This window comes from Coenobita brevimanus, chromosome 97 (genome assembly GCF_032717465.1).
Source record: "Coenobita brevimanus isolate Jiangsu-jjx chromosome 97, ASM3271746v2, whole genome shotgun sequence".
NCBI lineage: Eukaryota > Metazoa > Arthropoda > Malacostraca > Decapoda > Coenobitidae > Coenobita > Coenobita brevimanus.
In genome coordinates, this window is record NC_137050.1 from 31288608 (window position 1) to 31314958 (window position 26351).

The 26351-nt window shown below is 45.0% G+C and overlaps 1 protein-coding gene and 1 pseudogene across 1 annotated transcript in view; one reads left to right on the top strand and one right to left on the bottom strand.

Moving 5' to 3' along the window:
• Positions 1-26351, bottom strand: part of whd (carnitine O-palmitoyltransferase whd) — a 454516-nt gene that overhangs the window by 257243 nt on the left and 170922 nt on the right. Inside the window, exon 7 of the mRNA XM_080283386.1 lies at positions 25204-25403. Coding sequence (XP_080139512.1) covers positions 25204-25403 — 200 coding nt within the window. The remainder of the gene's footprint in view (positions 1-25203; positions 25404-26351) is intronic.
• On the top strand, positions 12535-12653 carry LOC145413938 (5S ribosomal RNA; annotated as a pseudogene).

The window sequence follows — 26351 nt, forward strand, 5'->3', positions numbered from 1 at the left end:
CGAGGATGGAGTTGATGAGTTTCGGCACAAGGTGAAGGGCTTGATCGACAGGGAGGGCCTCACTCTCGGTCAAGTCTACAACGCAGACGAAACTGGCCTATTCTATCGCTCGCTGCCAACGAACACTCTAGCCGAGGAGACGGAGAAGCGTGTACCTGGCCGCAAGCTCTCCAAGGAACAGATATCTGCTTTGTGTTGTGCCAATGCTAACGGCATGCACCGGCTTAAGCCCGTTGTTGTTGGCCGCGCAAAGCAGCCTCGGTGCCTTCGTGGGGTAATGGATGTCCTTCCTGTCGTCTGGTACCATTCTTTGAAGGCATGGTTCACAGCTGTGATCTTCAAAGACTGGTTCCACTGCCACTTTGTCAAGGAGGTCATCCATTACCAGACGACGACACTGGGAATCCCGCGCGATCAGGTAAAGGCCCTCCTTCTCCTCGACAATGCACCTGCCCACCCGTGCGACAAGGACTTGGTTGCTGACAATGGCCGTATTAGGTGCATGTTTCTGCCACCTGATACGACTGCTCTCATCCAACCAATGGACCAAGGAGTGATCGTAGCAACAAAGCGCCTATACCGTCGGAAGTTCCTGGACGAGGTGATGGTTGTTCTCGAGGATGAGGACGAGTGCAGGGAGGGACAGGACACACGAGGCAAGCGGACTTTGGAAAACCTTCACTGCTACAACATCAAGTCTGCGCTGTACAACTGGGCTAGTGCATGGAAGGAAGTCCCTGTGAAGACTCTGGAAAATGGTTGGTCTCGACTGCTTCTCGGAACGGATGTGGGGTACGATTTTCTAGGATTTGACGTGGATGACTTCCATGCATGGCTACGTATGCACGGCGACGAAGTTGATGTGGACGATGTTCGTGAGTGGTTGGATGACGACGAGGGCGATCCTGGGTATCAGACGTTGTCTGATATCGAGATCGTGTCTTCAGTTGCAGGTGTCAGTACCGAACTTGAAGATTCCGACGATGAAGGCGACGATGATGCGGACTCCTCTCAGCAGGACACTACTTCAGCCATCCCCAAGCTGAGCACACTCCAGGAACATCTAGAGATCGTCCTAGACTACCTGAAACACCCGGACTGCAACAGGGAGATGGGGCCGAACACTCGGACTGGAACAGGGAGATGGGGCCCTTGGGACTCATGGAGGAAGTGCGTGCTTTCAGGCAATGCATCATCAATCGTCAGAATCATCGGTTATTGCGTCAATCAACCACTGACAGTTTTTTCAGGCCTGTGACCCCCGCTGTGCCCAGCCCTGGCTCCACTCCGTTGCCTCCCCAAGACAGGCCCTCATGCTCCGAGCCACAGCCCAGCACATCAGCCATGGTGGAGTCACCGCTCGACGTGAGTTTGCGGCTGTCTTCAGAGTCGTCTGCAGTGGATACGCCATCACCACGCCCCAGCGATGTACCCCTAGGTCAACTGCCAGTGATACTCTCAGACTCTGACAGTGAATAAACAGCAAGAACTTCTCCACTAGACCACACGGGAATTTAGAGTGTTGTGCAGTGAAAAAAACAGTGTGTTGTGTTAAGGATTTAGAGTTGTGAGAGAAAAGACTCAATTGAAAAAAAATTTAACGTAAATAGACTTGTTTGTTTTGGCTTTGGAAAATTATAAGAATGGGAAAAGTTAAAGTGCAACACTTAGTAAGTTACAATGGAGCATTAGTTACACAAGAGTGCACACTGTGAAGAGAACGGACTTCTGTGTGTGATTGACTAAGTTCAGTGCAAGACTTCAGGAACAGTGTACAGTGCTCGTCAGAATTATTGAGCGCCCTGCGTCCCTCCTAGGAAACAAACCTTTCAACATTGAAAAAACATATAAATAATGCATTTTATTTACCCTTAGTGCTTCGTAGGGTAGCCTTTACGTTTCTTCACGGACCTGAGACTTCTTGGAAGTGAAAGGGCGAGGCTCCTGAGGTGCTGGAGGGGTATTTTCTCCCAGGAGTCACGAATGGCAGCTTCCAGCTTAGGCAGAGAGCTAACGTCCTTCCCTTGGAGACTCTTCTTTACGAGATACCAGAGGTTTTCAATCGGGTTGAGGTCTGGGCTATTTCCTGGCCAGTCTGTCATGAATGATACCTCACAGTCATGAAGCCAATTGGTGACCGATTTGGCCTTGTGAGCAGGTGCACCGTCCTGCTGAAACACTCGTGCACCTGTTAGCTCGAGTGAGTCTGGTAAATGATCACACAGAAGCTCCAGGTAAACATCCTGATTCACTCTAACATTCTTGGGAAGCACAACAAGCTTCCCCAAACCTTGACCCGAGAAACAAGCCCACACCATGAGTGAATCAGGATGTTTAACTGTGCTTTCTACATACCGTGGGTCAAGTGGGTCACTACCTTTGCGTCGATACACACGTGCTCCTCTGTTACAGGTAACACTAAACGTTGCCTCATTAGACCACAACACTGACAACCATTGCTCCTCACCCCAGTTTAGATATTTATTAGCAACGGCAAGCCTACGAATTCTATGGCTCTTGGTAGGAAGAGACTTTTTCACAGGCCTATGACTTGTGTAACCAAGCTCATGCACTCTACGAGACACTGTTCTCACAGACACCTCACCAAACACTTCCAGGTTGCTCTCCTTAATTTTCCTTGCACTCACACGAGGATTAAACTCCACTGCATGTTTTAAAACATTAACAGACCTTGGGGAAGTTTTCCTAGGCCTACCAGACCTCGGTTTCTTTGTGGGAACTTCACCACTGTTTTCCACCCGAAACCACGCACACCAACGATGCACTGTCGATCATGCCACACCAACCAATTCACTAATTTCCTTTGTCTGGTGGCCTGCCTCCTTTAGATCAATGATCTGGGATATGATTTCACTCGATAGTTTACGGGTAGATGCCATAACAAAGTTGTGAAGGCCAAAACACTGCGGGACACTCGGTAAAAAATGGCGCAATTTGAGAGGGACACTCGGCGGAGTTCCTCTCTCTCAGGCAGCCCGTGGGCGACTGAGGCGGGAACCAACCAGCGCGTCGGAAGGCCTCAGGCTACCGTGACGTCATGCTCGGAGCTCAAACTTGTGGCTCAATTTTTACCCCCAAAAATGGGTGATTCTTTTTTGGCCATAAGTACTGCGCGCCCGGCGGACAACGCTGAATAATTTTGACGAGTACTGTACTGCATGTGCTTCAGGAAATCCTTCTTACTGTCAGAGTCCGAGAGGAGGCGGTTATTCATCGAGGTGGCCATGGACTTGCTGTAAGTAGGCAGAATGTTTCATAATGTACTTTTTTCCAAACTATACTTACCTCATTTCACTCTTTAATGTCCTTTATTGGTGTGAATAGGATGTTAGGAGCTATGCATGTGCAGTAGAAAGGTGTTTTTCTGAGTTAGGCTAGGTTAGGGTCCAAAAGTACCAGTCCAGGAGCCAGTCACCAGAATGTTTATTAATGTATGAACATACTTCTACACCCTCATTTTATGTTTCTTTTGCATTTATTTCAGTCATTTGTGTGCCTTATTGGTGTGATTTGGGTCTTAAATAGGTGCAATGCATGTCCACAGGGAGTTGTATAGGTATTTTTCTGAGTTAGGGTCCATAAGTACAAGTCCAGGAGGCTGAGACCCAATATCAGGACATGCCTTTGGCTCTATTACGTCGGATATTGGAGGGATTACTGTATATATATATATATATATATATATATATATATAGATAGATAGATATATATATACAGTAATCACTGAACTATCCGGACGCCCACTTTCCGGACATTATCGTCCCGGGATCCAATATTCCCAAAATGGTCCGAAAACCGAAAAAATTTCGAAAAAATCCGACTTTTTCCCACCCATAATTTGAACTTGGCGTGCGCGGTGCAGAACAGCTTTGTTTTAGTGCGTCATTCCTCTGACGTCCGCTAGAGCGCCCCTGCATCCTCCCCACTTACTGCCCGTCTCTTGTCGTGAGTGCACACTCATCGTCATGGCTGCCCACGTGCTTGCTTTTGTGGTGGTGCCTTACCTGCTGCAGGCTCTCCTGCTGCTCTTGTGCCTCTTCTTTGTGTGTGATGATGGCCCCGCTGCCTGAGAAGAGGAAGAGAGTGGTTTTGACTCTGGAGAAGAAGAGGGAGATATTGGAGAAAGTGGATGCGGGATGATCTTCGTCATGCATCCTTCACGAGTTCAACCTGGCCCAATCTACTTTGTTTTATATCAAGAGATCCCGAGAAAAACTCATGCAGTACATAGCTGACTTCTCGTCAAAAAGCAAACGCAACATGGAGAGGAAGATGATGTTTACTCCCAAGTATGCTGAAGTCGACCGCTCCACGTTGATTTGGTATCGACAGCAACATGCTGCTGGTGTGATGGTGCGTGGCACGGAGTTGAAGGCTGCTGCTGAGAAGTTCGCATGGCTTCACGACGCCCTAGACTTCAAGGCATCCGAGGGTTGGCTCTTCGCGTTCAAGTTACGACATGGCCTCACCAACCGTAAAGCACATGGCGAAGCTTTGGACGCTAACGAGGATGGAGTAGAGGAGTTTCGGCACAAGGTGAAGGGCATGATTGACAGGGAGGGCCTCACTCTCAATCAAGTCTACAACGCTGACGAAACTGGTTTATTCTATCGCTCTATGCCTACGAACACTCTAGCCGAGGAGACGGAGAAGCGTGTACCTGCCCACAAGCTCTCCAAGCAAAGGATATCTGGTTTGTGTTGTGCTAATGCTAATGGCATGCACCGGCTTAAGCCCGTTATTGTTGGCCGTGCAAAGCAGCCTCGGTGTCTTCGTGGGGTGACGGATGTCCTTCCTGTCGTTTGGTACCATTCTTTGAAGGCATGGTTCACAGCCCACATCGTCAAAGACTGGTTCCACCGCCATTTCGTCATGGAGGTCATACATTACCAGACGGAGAAACTGGGAATCCCACGCGACCAGGTAAAGGCCCCCCTTCTCCTCGACAATGCACCTGCCCACCCATGCGACAAGGACTTGGTGGCTGAGAATGGCTGCATTAGGCACATGTTTCTGCCACCTAATACTACTGCTCTCATCCAACCATTGGACCAAGGAGTGATCGTGGCAACGAAGCGCCTATACCGACGGAAGTTCCTGAACGAGGTGATGGTTGTTCTTGAGGATGAGGACGAGCGCAGAGAGCGACGGGACACGCGAGGGCAGCGGACTTTGGAAAACCTTCGCTGCTACAACATCAAGTCTGCCATTTACAACTGGGCCAGTGCATGGAAGGAAGTCCCTGTCAAGACTCTAGAAAATGGTTGGTCTCGTCTGCTTCTCGGAACGGACGTGGAGCACGATTTCCTAGGTTTCGACGTGGATGACTTCCATGCACGTCTACGTGCGCATGGGGACGATGTTGATGTGGACGAAGTGCGTGAGTGGTTGGATGACGACGAGGACGATCCTGGGTATCTGATATCGAGATCGCATCTTCAGTTGCAGGTGTCAGTACCCAGCTTGAAGATTCCGACGAGGACGGCAACAATGATGTGGACTCCTCTCAGCATGACACTACTCCAGCCATCCCCAAGCTCAGTGCACTCCGGGAACACCTAGAGTTCGTTCTGGACTACCTGGAACACCCGGACTGCAACAGGGAGATGGGGCCCTTGGAACTTGTGGAGGAAGTGCGTGCTTTCAGGCAGCGCATCATCAATCGTCAGAATCGTCGTTCCTTGCGTCAATCAATGATTGACAGCTTTTTCAGGCCCGTGGCCCCCGCTGTGCCCAGCCCTGGCTCCACTCCGTTGCCTCCCCAAGACAGGCCCTCATGCTCCGAGCCACAGCCCAGCACATCAGCCATGGTGGAGTCACCGCTCGACGTGAGTTTGCGCCTATCTTCAGAGTCGTCTGCAGTGGGTACGCCATCACCATGACCCAGCAACGCACCCCTAGGTCGCCTCCATGTGCTACTCTCAGACTCTGACAGTGATTAAACGCCAAGAACTTCTCCACTAGACCACACGGGAATTTAGTGTTGTGCAGTGAAAGAAAAGCAATGCATATTGTTAAGAAATTAGAATTCTGAGAGAAAAGAAACTGATTTAATAGACTTTCAATGTAGCTAAATTTAACTAGAGTGTGTTATGTTTAGAAAATGGATTTATGAGTGCAAAGATTTTAAGTGCAGAGTGCAACACTTATTTCATAAAGTTACAATGGAGCATAAGTAAGACAAGAGTGCGCAGTGTTAAGAGAATGGGCTTCTGAGTGCAAATGACTAAGTTCAATGCGAGACTTCATGAACAGTGTACTGCAAGTGCTTCAGGAAATCCTTCTTACTCTCAGAGTCTGAGAGGAGGCGGTTATTCATCGAGATGGCCAGGAACTTGCTGTACGTACCCAGAATGTTTCATATTGTACTGTACTGTATTTTCCACACTGTACCTACCTCTAACACCTCATTTCACTCTTTTATGTCCCTTATTGGTGTGCATAGGGTATTAGGTGCTACGCATGTGCAGTAGGGAGGTATTTCTCTGAGTTAGGGTCCATAAGTACCAGTCCAGGAGCCACAGACTTACTATAAGTACCCAGAATGTTTAATTTTGTATAAACTCACCTCTAAAACCTAATTTTATGGTTCTTTTGCATTTATTTCAGCCTTTTATGTCCCATATTGGTGTGATTTGGGTCTTAAATAGGTGCTATGCATGTCCAGAGGGAGTTGTATAGGTGTTTTTCTGAGTTAGGGTCGGTAAGTACAAGTCCAGGAGGCTAGTGCCCACTATCCGGACAGGACCACTTTCCGGACATGCCTTTGGCTCTATTACGTCGGATAGTGGAGGGATTACTTATATATATATATATATATATATATATATATATATATATATATATGTAGGGGTGGTTGGGGTTTATTCCTCACAAAATGCCACTCAGGGATGAGTGAGGCTGGTCACTCTCATCTTAAATGTCAGGACCAGCTTGCCAAACCCTGGGCTCCTACGCTCCTCATAGGGGAACATAGCATTGGATGATGAATCAATGAATGAAATATATATATATATATATATATATATATATATATATATATATATAGATAGATATATATATATATATATATATATATATATATATATATATATATATATATGGTGAGTCTTCAAAATATGAAAACCCTAAGTACAAATTTTCAATGGCATGAAAATGATGAATGTAGGACAAATTCCACAATATGAAAAAATCTGTCTCGATGATACGAAAATTGATACTCGATACGAAAGAAAATACAGAGATAGCCCGATTATCCAGACTATATGGTGTGAAGAGGTGCCTGAATGGTCTGAAATAATGATTAATCTGGCGGAAACAAAACACAAGTTCTGTTAGATTGATTTATTTACCAGTAAATGTACAATGAAAGACAACTATCTTCCCAGTTCTGTCTGAAGAAAATTTACACCAGATGAAATACAATGAAAACCCTGTTTCCACTAGTACATGTTTCAAATGGTTCGATTTTTCCACGCTATATTCGTCAGACTTTGGGAAGATACTTGTGTCTTTCATTGTACACTTGGAGCAGCAGAAAGACCTTACCAATTCAATTCATAATCCTCCAGCTTGTTTCTGTAATTTTCTGACAACTTTCAGTTTGGTAAATTACTTTTTCTTGCTGAAAAATTTCCTCCCTGTTATTATCGTCACTTTCCTCTTCAATCGTTTCCAGCGCAGTGGAAGAAACTCAGCGTGTTCAAAGGTGGATATCGCTTCCCAATTTCCCAACTGGAGGTTAGATTAGGTTAAATTATTAGGTACAGATAAGCTCGGTTAGACCAGGTTTAGCTAAACACTTAGGGAAGAACAGTCCTTTCCGCCATTATGTTAATGAAATAAACTAGAGTTGTCACACCAGAACAGCTAAAAATGATGGGGAAACAGATTTAACAAAAAACATTTACTGTATTTATCAACCCAGAAATAATCTGAAAATTATAACAGACTATCAGGAAGAAATGATCTGGTAAGGTGCTTCTACTGCTTAAAGTAAAATGTATGAGAGAGGGGGGTGTGAGTTGGGAGCAGGGGAGTGAAATGGCGGGGGACAGGGCGACTTGGAGGCGATTTGTTTGTGGCCACCCCAAACGGGATTGAGGCGTCCGGCAATAGATAGATAGATAGATGTTTAGCCCCCTCAATGGCTGTGGGTTCAGATATTTGCATGCTCCTGTGGTTAGCCTTCGGACCATTTTTTCAAAGTTCTAAAATCAATTTCTTTTTCTTACATATGTGAAAAGACTCGTCTGGCACACCTGGCTGTTTTTTTTTATTATTTTTTCCCCTAAACCCATCCTGTGATTTGCAATGATTCGTGTAAGAATTAGTAAAATTAAGATGCCCTTGGGTGGGAAAGGAGGTCCGGATGATGATGATGATGATGAGGATGCGTGTTACATCAGCATGTAAACATCGGCGAAAACATCTGGGATGATGTGAACTGTGAACACCTTGACTGCTTGAGGTGGTAGAGTAGGGTCGTGTAAACACAACAGTGACCCTCATCCCCTTCCCATAATTACTCGCAGTTTTTTATAGCTCACCCTAACTCAACGTCACTGACACCGGTACAGTGAGGCGTTATTCAAGGCCAGCAGCTATGAAAGCGATAATGGAATACATTATTAATTGTATCAGTCCTCTCTCTTTCACACATACACATATGAACGAACAAAAGAATGAGCAGTAAATGTACACTAACTCTAAGGTGCAGAAATAACTGTGCTCAGTCGGTCTGATATGTATTGGGAAAAGCAATACCGAACGAAGAATATGGAACTGAATTCTAACCTACAAGAACATGTGGGACAAAAGAGTAATTTTTTTTCTGATTAGCAAACATTTTTATTACATATCATCTCCTAAAATTGTGAAACCCATAATCTTTCGTGTAAGCATACAGCCTAAAGACCTTTACCAATTCAGTTCATATTCCTCTAGTTTGTCTTCTATAGTGGTAGGTGGTGGTGACCGTCATCCACTCACTTGATGTAGTGCTACCTACTTCTTCCTTAGCCTTTATCATTCTTTTTCTGTGCCTGCTCTCCTCTCTTCCTATTTCTCTCATCTTTCCTGTCACTTCTTATTCCTTTTCTTTCCTTTACAGGTGGCATTACATTGAATGACATGTCAAATGGCTTCCTGTAAGCCAAGAAACCATTTACAACACTGGGTGGTAACCATATAACCAAACCATATGTGCTCTCTACGTTTCAGCAAGTGGGTTGGTGGAGGGTTAGTGCCCCTCCCCGTAAAACAAATAACTCAAAGTCAAATGGCCACCCCTTAAGGGATTATGGCATCAGGCAACAGACAGATAGATAGATTGTCTTCTATATTTTTCTGACTATTTTGAGGGTGGTAAATTATGTTCTCTTGCTGAAAACAACTAACTCAAAACTAGGGAGCATGTAACACATGCATGTTCAACATCGGTGAATGCTTCTGGAGCGAAGAGAACGCCTGACTGATGGGATGGTAGAGTAGGATCGTGTAGGCACACCAGTGACCTTCGTTCCCTTCCTGTAATTGTTCGCAGTTTTTTATAGGATGCCCTAACTCAACGTCACTGACACCGAAACAGTGAAGTGTTGTTCAAGGCCGGCAGCTACGAAGGAGTTAATGGAATACTGTATGAAAAATTCAAAATGGGTGCGTCGCACAGCGCCGTGCTCGCTTGCTGAGAGAAAACGAACTAACTCCTCTCTGGTAAACAAATTTTTGTGCGGTTCTCAGATGAGTCCACATCCCTCCTCTCCTCACAGCTTCACTGTACGTACGGATATTTTCGTAGCTCTTCACCTTTTCGTATTGTTTTGCCATGCCTCCCAAGCACCCTGCATCATCTCCAGCATCGGGGGAGCATGCTGCAAAGAAGCAGCAGCACAATACTCTAATTCTGGAAAGGATATTGGAAATTATAAGACCCCATGAGGAGGGGCAGGGAGTCTCGGAGACTGGACGTGCTTTAGGCATTGCAGTTTCCACCGTCAGGACTGTGACTGGTAGGAATGGTACTCGGGAGGTGGCGAGGATTCGTGGGGCACTATGTTGTTAAACATAATAATGAACAATGTGATGACACAATGGGTCAAAGAAGAGACACAGTTTCGAGATGAGGACACACCAGCAAGGTTAGATTTACTGTTTACCAAAGAACCCGATATAATAGAATCATTGAAATATCTCTGTCCTTTAGGAAAAAGTGATCATGTGGTCATTGAGTTCCAGATGTTAATAGGGAACGTCGAGCCAAGAGACGAACTTCATAGACAGAGAAGATACAACTTTGAGAAAGCAAATTGTACACGATTGAGAAACTTTTTTGAAAATGCGGATTGGAGAAAATTCAGAGAAACAAAAGAGATACAGAGGAAGTGGGATATCTTTCTACACCTCTATAATTTGGGAGTGGAAAAATTTGTACCAAGAGTAAGAAGGAAAGAAAACAGGAAAAAGGAGTGGTTTAATAGAAGGTGTATGATAGCAAAAAAAGAGAGAGATAAGGTGTGGAACAATTGGAGAAAGCGAGGTAACAACAGAACAAAGGAAGAATATAAAAGAACTAGAAACGAATACACAAGAATACGTAGAGAAGAAGAAAGGAATTTTGAAAAAGGTATAATAGACAAATGCAAGGATGAACCCAAACTGTTTTATAGATTTGTTAATGGCAAACTGAAAAAAAAAGGAAGGAATCACCAAATTGAAAGTAGAAGGAGAGGTCAATAAGGATGCGGCAATGCAAGCAGAAATAATAAACAAACGTTTCCAGTCAGTTTTCACTAATGAAAAGGAGTTTGTGGAAGGGGAGGGAGTGATTAGAAATGTACCGGTGATAAAAGATATAAAAGTGGAGGTACAGGAAGTGTATAAATTACTGGAAACTCAAGATGTAAGGAAAGCCCCAGGACCTGATGGAATTTCTAATTGGGTACTGAAGGAATGCAGAGAGCAACTGGCGGATAAAATTCACAGTTTAATCATGTGTTCTTTGGAAGAGGGGAAAGTGCCACAAGAATGGAAGAGGGCAAATGTGGTACCAATTTATAAGGGAGGAAACAGGGAAGAACCCCTGAATTATAGACCAGTGTCTCTAACCAGCATGGTCGCAAAATTGTGCGAGAGAATCCTGAAAGACAGATGGATAAAATATCTGGAAGAGATGAATATTTTGGCTGAATGTCAGTTTGGATTCAGTAGTGGAAGGTCATGTGTTTCTAACTTGTTGAGCTTTTACTCAAGAGCGATTGACGTGGTACAGGGGAGAGATGGTTGGGTGGATTGTGTGTACTTAGACTTAGAGAAGGCCTTTTATAAGGTACCTCATAAGAGACTAATGTGGAAACTAGAATATATAGGAGGACTGAAGGGGAAACTTCTGGAATGGATGAGAGACTTTTTGAGAGACAGACAAATGAGGACAGTAATAAAGGATAGGATGTCTGGATGGAGGGAAGTAACAAGTGGAGTCCCTCAAGGCTCGGTGTTGGCGCCAGTAATGTTCCTGATTTACGTAAATGATATGGTAGATGGAGTGAACAGTTATGCAAGTCTGTTTGCTGATGATGTAAAGATCTTGAGGAAGGTAGAGGTTGAGGAGGATTGTAAAATGCTGCAGGAAGATTTGGATAGGATACACGATTGCAGCCGGGCGTGGGAAATTAAATTTAATGTAAAGAAATGTAAAATATTGGAAATGGATAAAAGTACCAGGAGGCCATCACTGAATTATCTGTTGGGTAATGAATTAATCACAAAAAGGAGAGAAGAGAAAGATGTGGGAGTGCTGGTCCAAGATAGTTTGTCACCAGAAAAGCACATTAACAACATAGTTGGAGAGACTTATAAACTCTTGACTAACATCTATCTATCTATCTATCTATTGCCAGACGCCTCAATCCCGTTTGGGGTGGCCACAAACAAATCGCCTCCAAGTCGCCCTGTCCCCCGCCATTTCACTCCCCTGCTCCCAACTCACACCCCCCTCTCTCATATACCTCTCCACCCCATCTCTCCATCTAACATAAGAGTAGCATTTCATTATATGGATGAGGAGATGATGAAAAAATTGATAGTGGCCATGATCTGCCCCAGGTTAGAATATGCAGTGGTAGTGTGGTCCCCACACAAAAAGAAAGATATAAACAAGATTGAGAGGATACAAAGAACAGCAACCAAGATGGTCCCCAGTCTGGCAGACCTGTCATACAGAGAGGCTGGAAAAGCTGGATTTGCCTTCCTTAGAGGAAAGGAGAAAAAAGGGGAGACATGATTGCAGTGTTCAGGACCATGGTGGGAGTGGATAAAATTGACAAAGAAGATTTGTTTGTATGGGATAAGAGAGCAACAAGAGGACACGGAATGAAATTGAAAAAGTCAAGCTGCTTGAAGGATATCAAGAAATATAGCTTTCCTTACAGAAGTATAGACTTATGGAATAGCCTGGACAAAGAGATCGTCCAGTCTAAAAACTTAAACGAGTTTAAAGCTAAATTTAACTTATTGAGAAACAGCCATGCCACGTTGAGTACACCGCTTCCCGTCCGATCAGCGAAGTTAAGCAACGTTGGGTCTGGTTTTTACTTGGATGGGTGACCACCTGGGAACACCAGATGCTGTTGGCATAACGTTCTCCCTACGTGTCAAGAGGGGTTGGTGGAGGATTAGTGCCCCTCCCTGTAAAACAATTAACTGTAAGCCCTTGGCCATCCTGTTTGGGATACATGGCGTCTGGCAATGAATGAATGAATGAATGAATGAGAAACAGCGACGGAAACCCAAGAGCATAGCACATTCCGTGTATATCACAATTAGGTATATTAGGTAAATGCATAAATATTTGGAACGACTTAGACAAAGAGATGGTGCATGAGAAAAACATTCATGTGTGTAAAGTTAGACTTGATAAATGTGGATATGGAGACAGGACAACACAAGCATTGCTCAATTCCTGTATACTACAAATAGGCAAATACAAATAGGTAAATACAAGAATATGGCCACCTCCTTCTCTACAGCTGTATACAGGTATTGGTTACCTCTTAATAGGGGGGTAAGGTTTAGGTGGGGGATCCAAGGGGGTCCTGGGATGCATCACCCCATTTATATGTATATATTTCAATGGGGAAAATCGTTCCGATATACGAAATTTAGAATAACGAAAGGTTTTTTGGGTCCCTATCTCTTTCGTATATCGACGCTTCACTGTATATATATATATATTAGTCCATGCACTACTCAGACATCCACTATCCAGACTCCCCACTTACCAGACATTGTGGGCCTGGACCTTTGGACCCCCCCCCAAAAAAAAATCCATATTTTTTCCCACTTGCAATTTGAAATTGGAGCGCAGTGCCGAACAGTTGTGTTTATGCATATCCCCTTCACCCCTTCTTTCCTCCTCCCTCACCAGTTACCGCCTAACCACCGCTGTGAGTAGATGTTCATCGCAATGGCTGCTGCAAGTGCTCATTTTTGTGGAAAAAACAGTGAATAAACAGCAATACCTCGCCACTAGACCACATGAGAATTTACAGCGTTGTGCAGTGTTAAGAAATTAGAATTTAGAGTGCAAAGGATTAAGTGTGGAGTGCAAAGTGGCAGTTGAAACTGGTGTGGCACAATTAAGAACAGAATGTGCAGTGTTAAACAATTATAACTCACAGCGCAAAGAATTAAGTGTTGCACAACACTGGATTACTGTACGTGCCTCAAGAGCATTTTCATCACTGCCAGAGCCTTAGAGGAGGCGGCCACAGATGTGCTGTAAGTGCCCTGTACACTGCTAAATATTTTCCGGAACTACTTCTAATTCCTCATTCTCTGGTTCCTTTTCATTTATTTCATGCTTTATGTCCATTATTGGTGTGAATAGGGTCTTAAATAGATGCTATGCATGTCCAGTAGGGAGTTATTTAGGTGGCTTTCAAAGTTAGGCTGGGTTAGGGTCCATAAGTACCAGTCCAGGAGGCAGGGACCCACTATCCAGACAAACCCACATCCCGGACATGTCTTTGGCTCTATTACATCGGATAGTGGAGGGATTACTGTACATACAAACAAGAGGTGCTGCCCAAAAGTACCCAAACTTTGACTAAAGATGGAGTAAAACCACTATCCCCTTTAATCTCCTTGATCATGAAGGCATCGAAGCTAGTGATTTTCCCACAATTGGAACATGTACTGGAAGTCCTTGAACATCAGTTTGTTCAAGATCTGCAACTCCTCCTGAACTGAATGGTGTCAAATATTAGTCTTTTCAGCTGAATTTTCATCTTTGGGAAGAGGGAAAAATCACAGCGGGCCAAATCTGGTGAATACGGGTAGTGGGAGTAAAATCAACCCCTCCCCCCCCCCCCCAAAAAAAAAGGTTGGACAACAAGGGCTGTGTGCCACTTGTCTGGATATTTTTGCCTCACGTTCTCCCAGATCCGTCTCGAAACATCACAGTGGAATTTTGAACTGATGGTTTGTCCTTGAGGAATTAATTCCTCATGAACAATGCCCTCCACGTCAAAAAATGCAATGGGCACTGACTTCGCACTGCTCTTGACCTGACATGCCTTCTTTGGTCAGGGCAAAGCTGGGCTCTTACACTGAGATGACTGTTATATAGTTTGAGGTCATACCTGTAAACCCAGCTTTCATTACCAACAATGACACTTGAGAAGAAGTTAGGGTCATTTCAGGCCATTTCCTTGAGCTATGTGCAGACCTACAGGCGATGTGTTTTTGCTCATCGGTCAGGAGCCTCAGGACAAACTTGGCAGCAATTCGCCTCATGTTAAGGTCGCCAGACAGAGCGCATTGGCAAATTCCATACAACAGGCTAACAATGTCAAAAATATTGTGGACTGTCCTCATGCAATCTTCGTGGATGGTTGCATGAACTCTGGCCACATTGTCAGGGGTTTAACAGGTGGAAGAATGACCAGAACATGCATCAACATCTGTTGACATTTGTCCAACTTTAATGCCAGGCTATGGTGGCCTTAAACATTTCCTAATGTCCATGGTGCAGGCAAACCAGTTTTAAAAAATCATGTGATTTGAACCACTTATACCTACCCAAACATAAGAACATTATAGTCAGACAAACTTTACACTCTAACCTGACAATTCGTATCTCACTCACTCAGCATAAGCATGCAGTAGGCACAAAAAACGACCAAAAAGTTCAAAATATTTCACACGGCTCTTCCGGAATGTACAACGCAGTCTACTGATCGGCATTTCCGGAATGCCATATACAGACCAGGAGTTAAAATGCTTAAACAAGTTGTAGGTTTGTGTAACCTCTAAACCCCTGTCACCAAATGCTTGTTTTAACATTTAATGAGTTCCTGCTGCACTTTTCCCAAGTTTCACACAAAACTTGATGCATAGACATTGCTCCTTCACATTCTCCATTTTTGGGATCACAAAATTTGCAAACTACAGTAATACTCTGATATACGATAGCCCTGCTTATCGACGGGGGTACAAATACCACCATGCCCCATTAGACGATGGCCGTGCCTCAGTTTAACGATTGGCCCTCCAATATCACATACACAGGCAATAGCCTGAAATTTTGAATCATGCGCATTCCCGTGGCCATCTGAACCTGTCCGCCTCCCAGGATGTGCAGAAATGCTTGCACAGCCCCCACGGCCATCACTCACCCCGCGCTCACCCATATCATTCTTCTCGTACCAGATATCTCAGAGTAAGGAACTCTCTTGGCTTGCACACAACGGATCGTGTTGCATCACCAACGTTACACAAGCCGCTATTGTTGTGCATTGTAACTGAGTACGAGCAGTGATACAGATTGTGTGTGGAGTGTGATTTTGTGTGTTTTTTGGCCTAAATAAGTGTGATCATGTCTGGTAATGGTGCTGCATGTGGTGGTGCTAGAGGTGGTGCTAGTGGAGGCCCTAGTCGTGGTGGTAAGCAGCCTGCTAGTGGTGGTGCTGGTGACATTCCTGCGAAGCGTGTGCATAAAACTGTCTCTCTGGAAGTCAACCTAGATATTCTTAAGTGCCATGAAAAAGGCGAGGGGTGCATGTGCTATCGCCTCGGCTCTCCACCTGACCCAGTCGACTGTCTCCATCATCATCAAGAAAGGGGAGGCCATTAAGGCTGCTGCTGGGGAGGTTGCAACCTTATCCACCTCCCGTATCATCCACCAGAGAGAGCCTGCAATGGAGGAGCTGGAGTGGATGCTGCACACATGGGTGGAGGATCAGAACCAGCAGAAGGGACCCATGAGCCAGGCAATCATTTGCACCAATGCTCTCTCGTTATGGGAGGAAATCAAGGTGAGGAAGGATCTGGATGCTAGCAAGACCTTCAGGGCTAGCCATGGGTGGTTTGTCAGATTCAAGAGGCAAGCTAATCTCCACCACATGAAGATGTACAGTGAGGCGGCAAGTGCAGATACGGCGGCAGCGGCAGCGTTTCCTGACAAGTTGAAATGAATCATCGCAGACGGTGGCTACAGTGCAAAGCAGGTCTTGAATTTTGATAAGACTGGGCTCTTTTGGAAGATGTCCTCCAAGACATATCTTGCAACAGAGGAAAAGTCTACACCAGGGTTTAAGGCCTCAAAGGACCAGTTGACACTTTTGCTGGGGGGCAATGCTGAGGGCTACCTCAAGTTGAAGCCACTCCTTGTCTTCTACTCCAAGAACCCTAGGGCTCTGGTGGGGCATGTTAAAGAAAATCTTGGGGTGATTTGGAAGTCCAACAAAAAGGCCTGGCTGACTTCCGAAATCTGTTCATCATATTGCCGCTCATACGTCTCTCGTGTCCTGAAGAGGCATGCCTCCAGGGGGAATTTAACAGATTTCTCATGGTGGTAGACAACGCGCCTAGTCACCCTCCCATGATGAAGGAATGGGTAAGCAACAATGAAGTGGTGCTCCTGTCCCCCAACACTACGTCGTTGTTGCAACTCATGGACCAAGGGGTGATCACTGTGTTCAAAGTGTATTACCTTCACCACACTATGCAGCTGTTGGTGAGGGCCTGTACAGTGATAAGAGGACAACAGTGCAACAGTTCTGGATGGGCAAGAATATATGCCACACCACAGAGAACATCACTGCAGCGTGGCATGAAGTTAGCCAGCCCACCATGAACGGTGTGTGGCAGAAGCTGTGGCCAGAGTGATTGCACTACTTCACCGGCTTCCCCGAGAGTGTGCAAGTTCCACCGTTGCAGCATGTGAGGCAGGACACAGTGGAATTATCGCACGAGGAGGGCTTCAGGCAGGTCGACTAGGAGGACGTGGAGGAGGTTCTCGAAAGCCACAGGGAGGAGTTCAGCAACAAGGAGCACTTCAATATGGAGATTCAGTGGGCACACCAGGAGGCACAGGAGGAGGACACTGTCCCTGAGGTGTGAGCCCTCAATATAACAATTTTGAGAGATGCTGACCAAGCTGGAGGAAATCATTGCACTGATGCACACACATGACCCTCTCCCACGATGAAGCACACAGCTAATTGGCTGGAGGAGGGGATGGTGTCCAGGACGATGCTGGAGGAAAAGAAGATAGCAGCCAGGCAGACTACAATCACTACCTTCTTCAAACAGGCCCCCACCACACCAGCAAGCCACAAAGGATCTCCCCAGCCCTTGATGTGCAGAGCAGCTCCCCAGCCATCAATCAGAAGAGCATCTCTCCAGCCCTCAACCAGCAGAACATCTCCCCCGCCATTGACCAGCAGAGAAACACCTGCCAAAGACGTGCTTGGCCCCTGGACCTAACCTCAAGCCGATCCTCGTCTCCCGTGTCACCTGTGTCTCCACTAAGGCAGTCCGCCATTCCATCGCTGCCTTCCTTGGCCCAGCCTCCATCTCCCTCACCACTTCAGCCACTGTTTCTGTCTCCCTTGCCACGACATGAGCCACCGCATCTGACTCCATTGCTACTCATCAGTCATCGCAACGGTCTCCCTCACGACCTTACTGGTCATCGCAACTGTCTCCCTCACCACCTCCTCTGTCATCGCATCACATTCCATCGCCACCCCCAGAGCCATCGCATTGCACCCCATCGCCACCGCCTGAGCCATCGCATCGCACCCCATCGTCACCCCCAGCGCCAATGCATCACACCCCACTGACACCCCAGAGCCATCGCATCGCACCCCAGAGCCATCACATCGCACCCCAGAGCCACCCCCAAAGCCATTGCATCACACCCAAGAGCCATCACATCGCACCCTGTCACCACCATCTGAGCCATTGCATCGCACCCTATTGCCACCCCCAGAGCCATTGCATCGCACCCCATCGCCACTCCCTGAGCCATCGCACCACACCCCAGAGCCATCGCATCGCACCCCATCGCCACCCCCAGAGCCATCGCATTGCACCCCATAGCCACCCCCAGAGCCATCGCATCACACCCCATTGCCACCACCTGAGCCATTGCATTGCACCCCATCACCACCCCCCAGAGCCATCGCATCACACCCCAGAGCCATTGCATCGCACCCCATCGCCACCCCCAGGGCCATCGCATCGCATCCCATCGCCACCACCTGAGACATTGCATCGCACTCCATCGACACCCCGAGAGCCATCGCATCACACCCCATCGCCACCACCTGAGCCACAGCATCGCACCCCATCGCCACCACCTGAGCCATCGCATCACAATCCATCACCACCACCTGAGCGATCGCATCGCACTCCATCGCCACCACCTGAGCCATTGCATCACACCCCATCGCCACCGCCTGAGTCATCACATCACACCCCATCGCCACCCTCAGAGCCAGTGCATCAGTCTCCTGCTACAATCACCCCACCTCACCAGGCTTCCCCCCCCCCCCATCACCCTTCCCTAGAGATGGGGCATGAGGGCTTGGAGGAGGATGAGTGAGTGCTAGGGAGCACCACATGTCCCCTAGCCTTGGGAGGGATAGCAAGGATGATGACCAGGACCAGACATGGACTTACAAGAAGTAAGTGATGACAGGTGTTTGATATTCTCTAACCTATTCTTTATGATATTCAGACTTTATATGTTGGTTTCAGTGAGTTATTTATAGATGTTAGCTTTAGGTTAGCTTCCTTTACAGCTGTTAGGCCATTTAGAGTGGCTTTAAACTTTTTTTTTTTTTTTTTTTTGCTCATTTGGGTGGGTTTTGTACGTGGTTTAGGGGGAAACCCATGACTAGTAAACGCTCCCCATTACTTTACATGTTAAAAGTAACCCGATATACGATACCTTGCCTGACAATGGAGTTTTACCTAACCAATTACATCGTTAAACTGGGGTATGCCTGTATCTCTTACACAACGATAAAAAGACACACATGCAGCGAATGTATCCACCCTGCAACACATCACTTGACACACTAACACACAAAGGCTGCGTGCACTGCTAGCTAGCATTCACATGCCGTACGACAAGTGGTTTCCACCCTGCTTTCAAATTTCGGGAACTTCTGGGTAGCCATCCATCCATCATCCAATCCTACGTTGCCTCATAAGGAGAGATAGATACCTGGGGCTAGACAACTTGGTTCTGACATTGAAGATGAGAGAGAGACAGACAGACAGACAGAGAGAGAGAAAATGCAGTTGAAGTTTCCTAAACTGTAAAGCACCACAACTTTTGAGCCAAAGAAGATAGCACACCGGAGTCATCAAGTGATTAAATTTAGCTTTCAATGTGTAGCAGGCACTGTGAATAACAATTTATTGTTAATACAAGAGTACTGCACGCAGCAAGCACTGTAATTACACTGCTTGTCATGTAAACAATTTCTGGGGTAATCACTGTTTTTTATATAGAAAAAATAATGCTACAAACAAACATTATGGTCTAAAGTTACAGACAGTTTACTGAAAAGCAAACAATACTGCATTTCTTGAACTACTTCCGTAAGTACTACTAATGAATTTTAAGGTAATTGAAGTACTTTCTGCACATATAACAAATAATGTAAAGTGCATGTGTGGATGCCTGAACTATAGTCAAGTAAAACTAATTAGATTGATGCTCACAGCCAGGACACAACAGATTAAATAGGTAGTGGAGGTATTTCTAAGCTAAGTAAAAATTCTGATTGAGTAAGGTTTGATTTTTACTGTACCATCAGGGGCAGCATTGTTTTAGTGCACCTATTGCAACAACCGTAAAACAATTACCAGTAACTTCACCTAGTTATTATGGTTAATATCGCCTGCGACTGAAACTGACAAAATTAACAGAAGGCTGATGACCGATGATGTGACCTACTTCCAAAAAATTTGTACATGGCCACAAAGTACAAATACAGTTTTGTGCTAATATCATTATGACCAAAATGGTGATTATGATGTAGGGTTGAAAAATGATGTGTGAATGGATTGGAGGTCTAAATTTATAACATGAACTGAACAAAAAAGGTCTTATCAGTGCAGCAGACAGTAATTTCAGGGTTAAATATGGTGTCTATGTGTATTTGTGGTGGAGCTATGGTGAGAGCATGTTGTCTTCAACAAGTTGTAAGACAGTCTGTCCGTCTACCTCGCCAGGGGAATTAAGTAGCACCAGCACTGCTACACATGGAGAAAATATTTCGCAGCTCATTGCTCCATTAAATTTCACTGACATGCATCTCAGTAATTAATTGATTTTACTTCTATCTATCAAAAGCACTAAGAAAATAATATATCATCATCATCATCATCCAGACCTCCTATCCCACCTCAGGGCAGGGTGAGGAGTAGCAATGTCCAGACAACCCAAATTTGCCCAATCGAATGGGCCATGCTTCCATTCGCACACCATTCAAGCCCCCAGAATCCTGGCTCTATCTGATACACCAAAAACATTCACCACATTCTGCAGCTGCACATAAACGTATCCGATAGAGTCAATTCAGACGGTGTCACGTTAAACAGGGGTGCCAAATCCCTGATCACACACTTCGGCTCACAATATTCATCCAGCCAGCTTGATCTCTTGCCAGTCTCCTAGCCTTACCAACTTCTAAACCTCTCTTCCTCACACACTCATCCACCACATCTCTCCACTTTCTTGGCCTACCTCATCTCCTCCCTCCTTCAAATTCGCTCAGATATATCTTTTTCACCACTCTGTTGTTATCCATTCTCTTCACATGACCATACCATTTCAGTACACTCTCTTCGATTCTGGTGCCTAGAGACTTCCTCATTCCACATCTTTCACAAATCACATTATTTTCGTATCCTATCCACTCTATGTTCTCCACATACATTCCTCAGCAGTCCCATCTCCACTGCTCTTACTCTTGACTTTTCATTTTCATCCCACATCATAGTCTCACACCCATATGTTAAAGTTGGCACTAACACTCCTTCATGTATGCCTAATGCAGCTGCAACACTCAACCCTCTGTTTCTCATCAAGGCTTTCGTTGCAACAGCTACTTTTCTTCCTTGTGTCACTCTACTTTCAACTTCTTTTGCACGTTTTCCTCTCTTTTCTATCACTGTACCCACATATTTGAACTCTCTCAACAATTCCAGTCTCTCTCCATTCACTGTAACATTGCACTAGGAGTCACCTTCTTGCTCAATAACCATCACTTTACTCTTTTCTACAATTACATTCAAGGCATGATGCTCACAGACATTAGCAAACTCTGCACTAGTCTACCAAGTTCTTGTGCACGATTTGCATGTAGTACCGCACCATCAGTATACAACAAATCTGAGATATTCCATCCATCACCATTCATTACTAACACCATCCCCCTCCCCATTACTCATGTTTTTACTTCTCTCATCATCCCATCCATATATATATATTGTACAACCTTGGGGACATCACATAACCTTCTAACACACCAACACCAACTGCAAACCATTCACTTAGATGCTCATTAACCCTTACACATGCTTCACTACCACCATAAAAACTCTGGACAGCACCACCTAGCAGCTTATACCTATCTATCTATCTATTGCCAGACGCCTCAATCCCATTTGGGGTGGCCACAAACAAATCGCCTCCAAGTCGCCCTGTCCCCCGCCATTTCACTGCCCTGCTCCCAACTCACACCCCCCTCTCTCATATACCTCTCCACACCATCCCTCCATCTCATCCTCGGCCTCCCCCTCCCTCTTCCCCCCTCCACCTCACTCATATACACTCTCTTCGTCAGTCTTTCACCCTCCATCCTCTCCACATGGCCAAACCACCTCAGTGTGTTCCTCATAACGCTTCCTATCACATCCACATCCACACCACAACGCTCCTTTATATCCTCATTCGTCAGCCTGTCTCTCCACGTGACTCCACAGGCTCCTCTTAAATAACTCATTTCCACTGCTCTCACTCTTGACTTGTGTCCTTCCAACAATGTCCAAGCTTCACTTCCGTACATTAGAGTTGGTATCACAATACTGTCATGTAGTAACTTTTTCACTTCCATGCTCACTTCCCTGTTTCTTATCACTGCTTTCAAGGAACCAGCAACCTTTCTTCCCTGCTGTACCCTTTCAAGCACTTCACCCTCCAAACCTCCATCCTTACTCATCACACTACCCAAATACTTAAACGTACTCACATTTTCCAATTCCTCACCATCTAACCTCGCTGTACATTCACTAACTTCACCTCTATCAAAGACCATCACTTTACTATTCCCTACATTCACCTTTAGGTTCCGTTTCTTACACACTCTCTCAAACTCATCCACCAAGCCTTGCAGCTCCCCTTCGTCTTCACTCAACAACACAGTATCATCTGCAAACAACAGTACAGGGAGTTTTCAAACACTATCCTCTCTCACCAGGGCCACTCCAACATCCACTACCCTACCTTGTACCTCTTTTATTAACCCATCCATGTACAGATTGAACAACCATGGAGACATGACACATCCCTGTTTCAAACCAACTTTCAAAGAGAAAAATTCACTTAGTTCACCATCCACACGCACTGCAGCCTTCGCACCATCGTACATACTCTTCACAGCATTCAACAACTTCCCATCTACTCCATATATTCTTAACACTTTCCACAATCCTTGTCTATCCACCCTGTCATATGCTTTCTCCAAATCCATGAAAGCCGCATACAACTTCTTTCCCTTCTCTAGAAACTTTTCCACTAAAGATCTAAGAATGAATATCTGATCTACACAACCTCTTCCCTTCCTAAAGCCTCCCTCTTCTTCTCCAACTAATTTCTCTGTTCTTTCTCTAACTCTGTCTATAAGTATCCTACCATACACTTTTCCTATTATACTAAGAAGACAAATGCCCCTATGAGGGGTGGAGAGGTATATGAGAGAGGGGGGTGTGAGTTGAGAGCAGGGGAGTGAAATGGCGGGGGACAGGGCGACTTGGAGGCGATTTGTTTGTGGCCACCCCAAACGGGACTGAGGCGTCTGGCAATAGATAGATAGATTACCACACACTTCTTTTTCCCCTTTTCCTTTGTACAAGGGAATAATTATACCTGACTTCCAATCCTCCGGGACTCTACCTTCCTCCCAGGCCAATCTGCACATCTTCCACATCCATTCTACTACTATCTCTCCCCCATGCTTCAGCATTTCACCACACACTCCATCAATTCCTGGGGCTTTCCCCGATTTAACTTTCTTCATTGCTTCCACAACTTCTATCCTACTGATTTCTTCCTGTCTTCTCACCTCCCTCCTTCTCCCAGCCATTCCCCAGCCACTTATACTCGCATTACTTCCATCCTCTACGTTCAACAATTCCTTAAAGTGTTCTCTCCATCTGCTCACTTTTTCTCCCTTCTCCACTAGTAATCTACCATTTTTATCTTTCACTCCCCTGCTAACTTCACTTCCACCCTGTCTTACTCTTTTCACCTCTTTCCAGAACATTTTCTTACAGTCCCTCCACTTTACACTCAAATTCCTTCCAAATTCCTCATCCACAGCTTATAACAAATATAATAAATATGAACACTACAATATAAGGTAGTTTGAGGCTGGCTGCCCTAAACAAATACCATGTCGTTACCAAGAAACTGTTAATTAAACTCCAATAATTAATCATCATTCATGATGGTTTTCAGTATCAGGTTAAAAGTCTTTCAATATGTGTTTAATAACATATAAAACTCCAATCACTGAAGGTGACAATTGTGCACTATATATGGACAGGAATTATGATACCTCGATAAGCTATCAGGAGTTAAACTGAAGTGGTGCAGTAAAGAAGTCTCACGAGGAACTGATATACAGTTTAACGTGCCAATAACATGTAAATACTGTATTCACAAAGCATGATGTACAAAACTTATCATTTGATTGAAATATCATCAGCCTTGCTAATAAATTCAAGTTGCAAATATCCATCAGCTTGAATTGCCTGTTGGTGAAATTAACAATGTAACTTATACAGCATTCTACTATGAACTGTGGAAACGATGCTTCATTCCTGTTCATCTGCAGTTATCCATCCATCATCTAATCCTACATTGCCCCACGAGGAGCGTAGGAACCCGGGGCTAGGCAGTTGGTCCCGACATTTAAGATGAGAGAGACCAGACTCACTCATCCCTAAGTGGCATTAAATGAGCAATCAACTCCAACCATCCCTTGGACATAAACCTTCACTGGCTCAATCCGATTGGAGCGCAATAATTACCCACTAAACCACCAGGCACCAAAATTTGGTTATATGGTTACCACCCAGCATAGTAAATGGTTTCCTGGTGTACAGGAAACCATTTGGCTTGTCACTCAGTGTAGAGTCACCCACAGGCAGAAGGAAGAGGAAAGAATTAAGGATATATTCTAAATAAGTAATAACTGACAGATTCTTCTTTCAAATTATAAGTTTTATCAATTATTCTAAAATATCATTTGTATTTGTATGACAAAATTTACAGGAATTTTTTTTAATTAATTAAAACTGGCTAAAATGGAAGCAATTTTGGAAGGGTTTCCTAAAAAAAAAAAAAAAAAAAAAAAAAGTCACAATTTAATGTCCAAGTTGCCAAACATTAATTTTATCTTGAGGAAGTAATGACCATGAACTTTGGTCAGGATATTCTGGATCTCAAAACTTACAGGCATGAAAAATGGAAAAATTTACTAGTATTTTTTTTATCGATGCACTTACGAGACCAGCCTCTTCCATCCCCAAGGCTCTCTACAAATTAACTCAATTTTCTAACCAACACTATCCAGAATTACAGTCATAACAACTTACATTTGCAGCTCCTTAGGATTGAGAAGTTGGCCCCTGTAGTAGCATGGCATCTTGAAGAAACGGCCAGCATGGTAGACAACAATATGCGTGGAATCACTGAAGTGAACAATTTTATCTGTCTGTACACCAGGGACTCGGGTTGTATTGAAGGTTCGTTCATACTGGTATGAACAGAGTGGAACCAAGCCCTGGGCCATGATCTGAGGGAAAACACAAACACATACAAAATACTGTAATAGGTGTAACCTGTAAACATCCATCCATCCATCATCCAATCCTACGTTGCCCCACGAGGAGCGTGGGAGCCCGGGGCTAGGCAATTTGGTCCTGATATTTAAGATTACAGTGACCAGCCTCACTCATCCCTGAGTGCCATTAAGTGAGCAATAAACACCAACCACCCCTTGGATATAAACCTTCACCGGCTCAATCCGATTGGAGCACCATAATTACCCATTAAACCACCAGGAGCCATAATTTGGTTATATTGTTACCACCCACCATCCTTAATGACCTAGAGCAGCTTGTACAGCACCCTACCCATATCCATGACCACCCTGGAGAGAGCTCCAACTTACTTGACCTCTTCCTTACAACTAATCCTTCTGCTTATACTGTTAATCTTTTCTGTCCGCTGTGCTTCTCTGAGCATAACATTATTACCTTAGCCTGTCCCATTGCTCCGGTACAGCCTGTGGACCCTCCAAAGAAACGTCATCTGTGACATTTTGGAGCAGTGGATTAGGAGGCCCTCAGGCAGTACTTCTTTGATTTTCCATGGAATGATTATTGTTTCCATGACCGGGAGCCAACTGAGCGTGCCTTGTGCACTACAGAGGTTATTCTCTCGGGGATGCAAGCATACATTCCTTTCTCATATCCCTTGACTAATGCAAGAAAGCCTTGGTTTAATCACGCTTGTTATAATGCTGTCCGCAACAAGGAGAGGGCCTACAAAAGGTACCAGAGCCAACCCACCCCTGAATCAAATCTTTTTTATGTTTCTGTCCCAAAATCGTGCTAAGTCTGTTCTTCGCTCTGCTAAAAATAATTTCATCTGTACTAAATGCTCTCAATTCTCCAAGTCAAACTCTTCCCACTCCTGGCACCTTGCCAAAAATCTTTCTAACAACTTTACATCATCATCC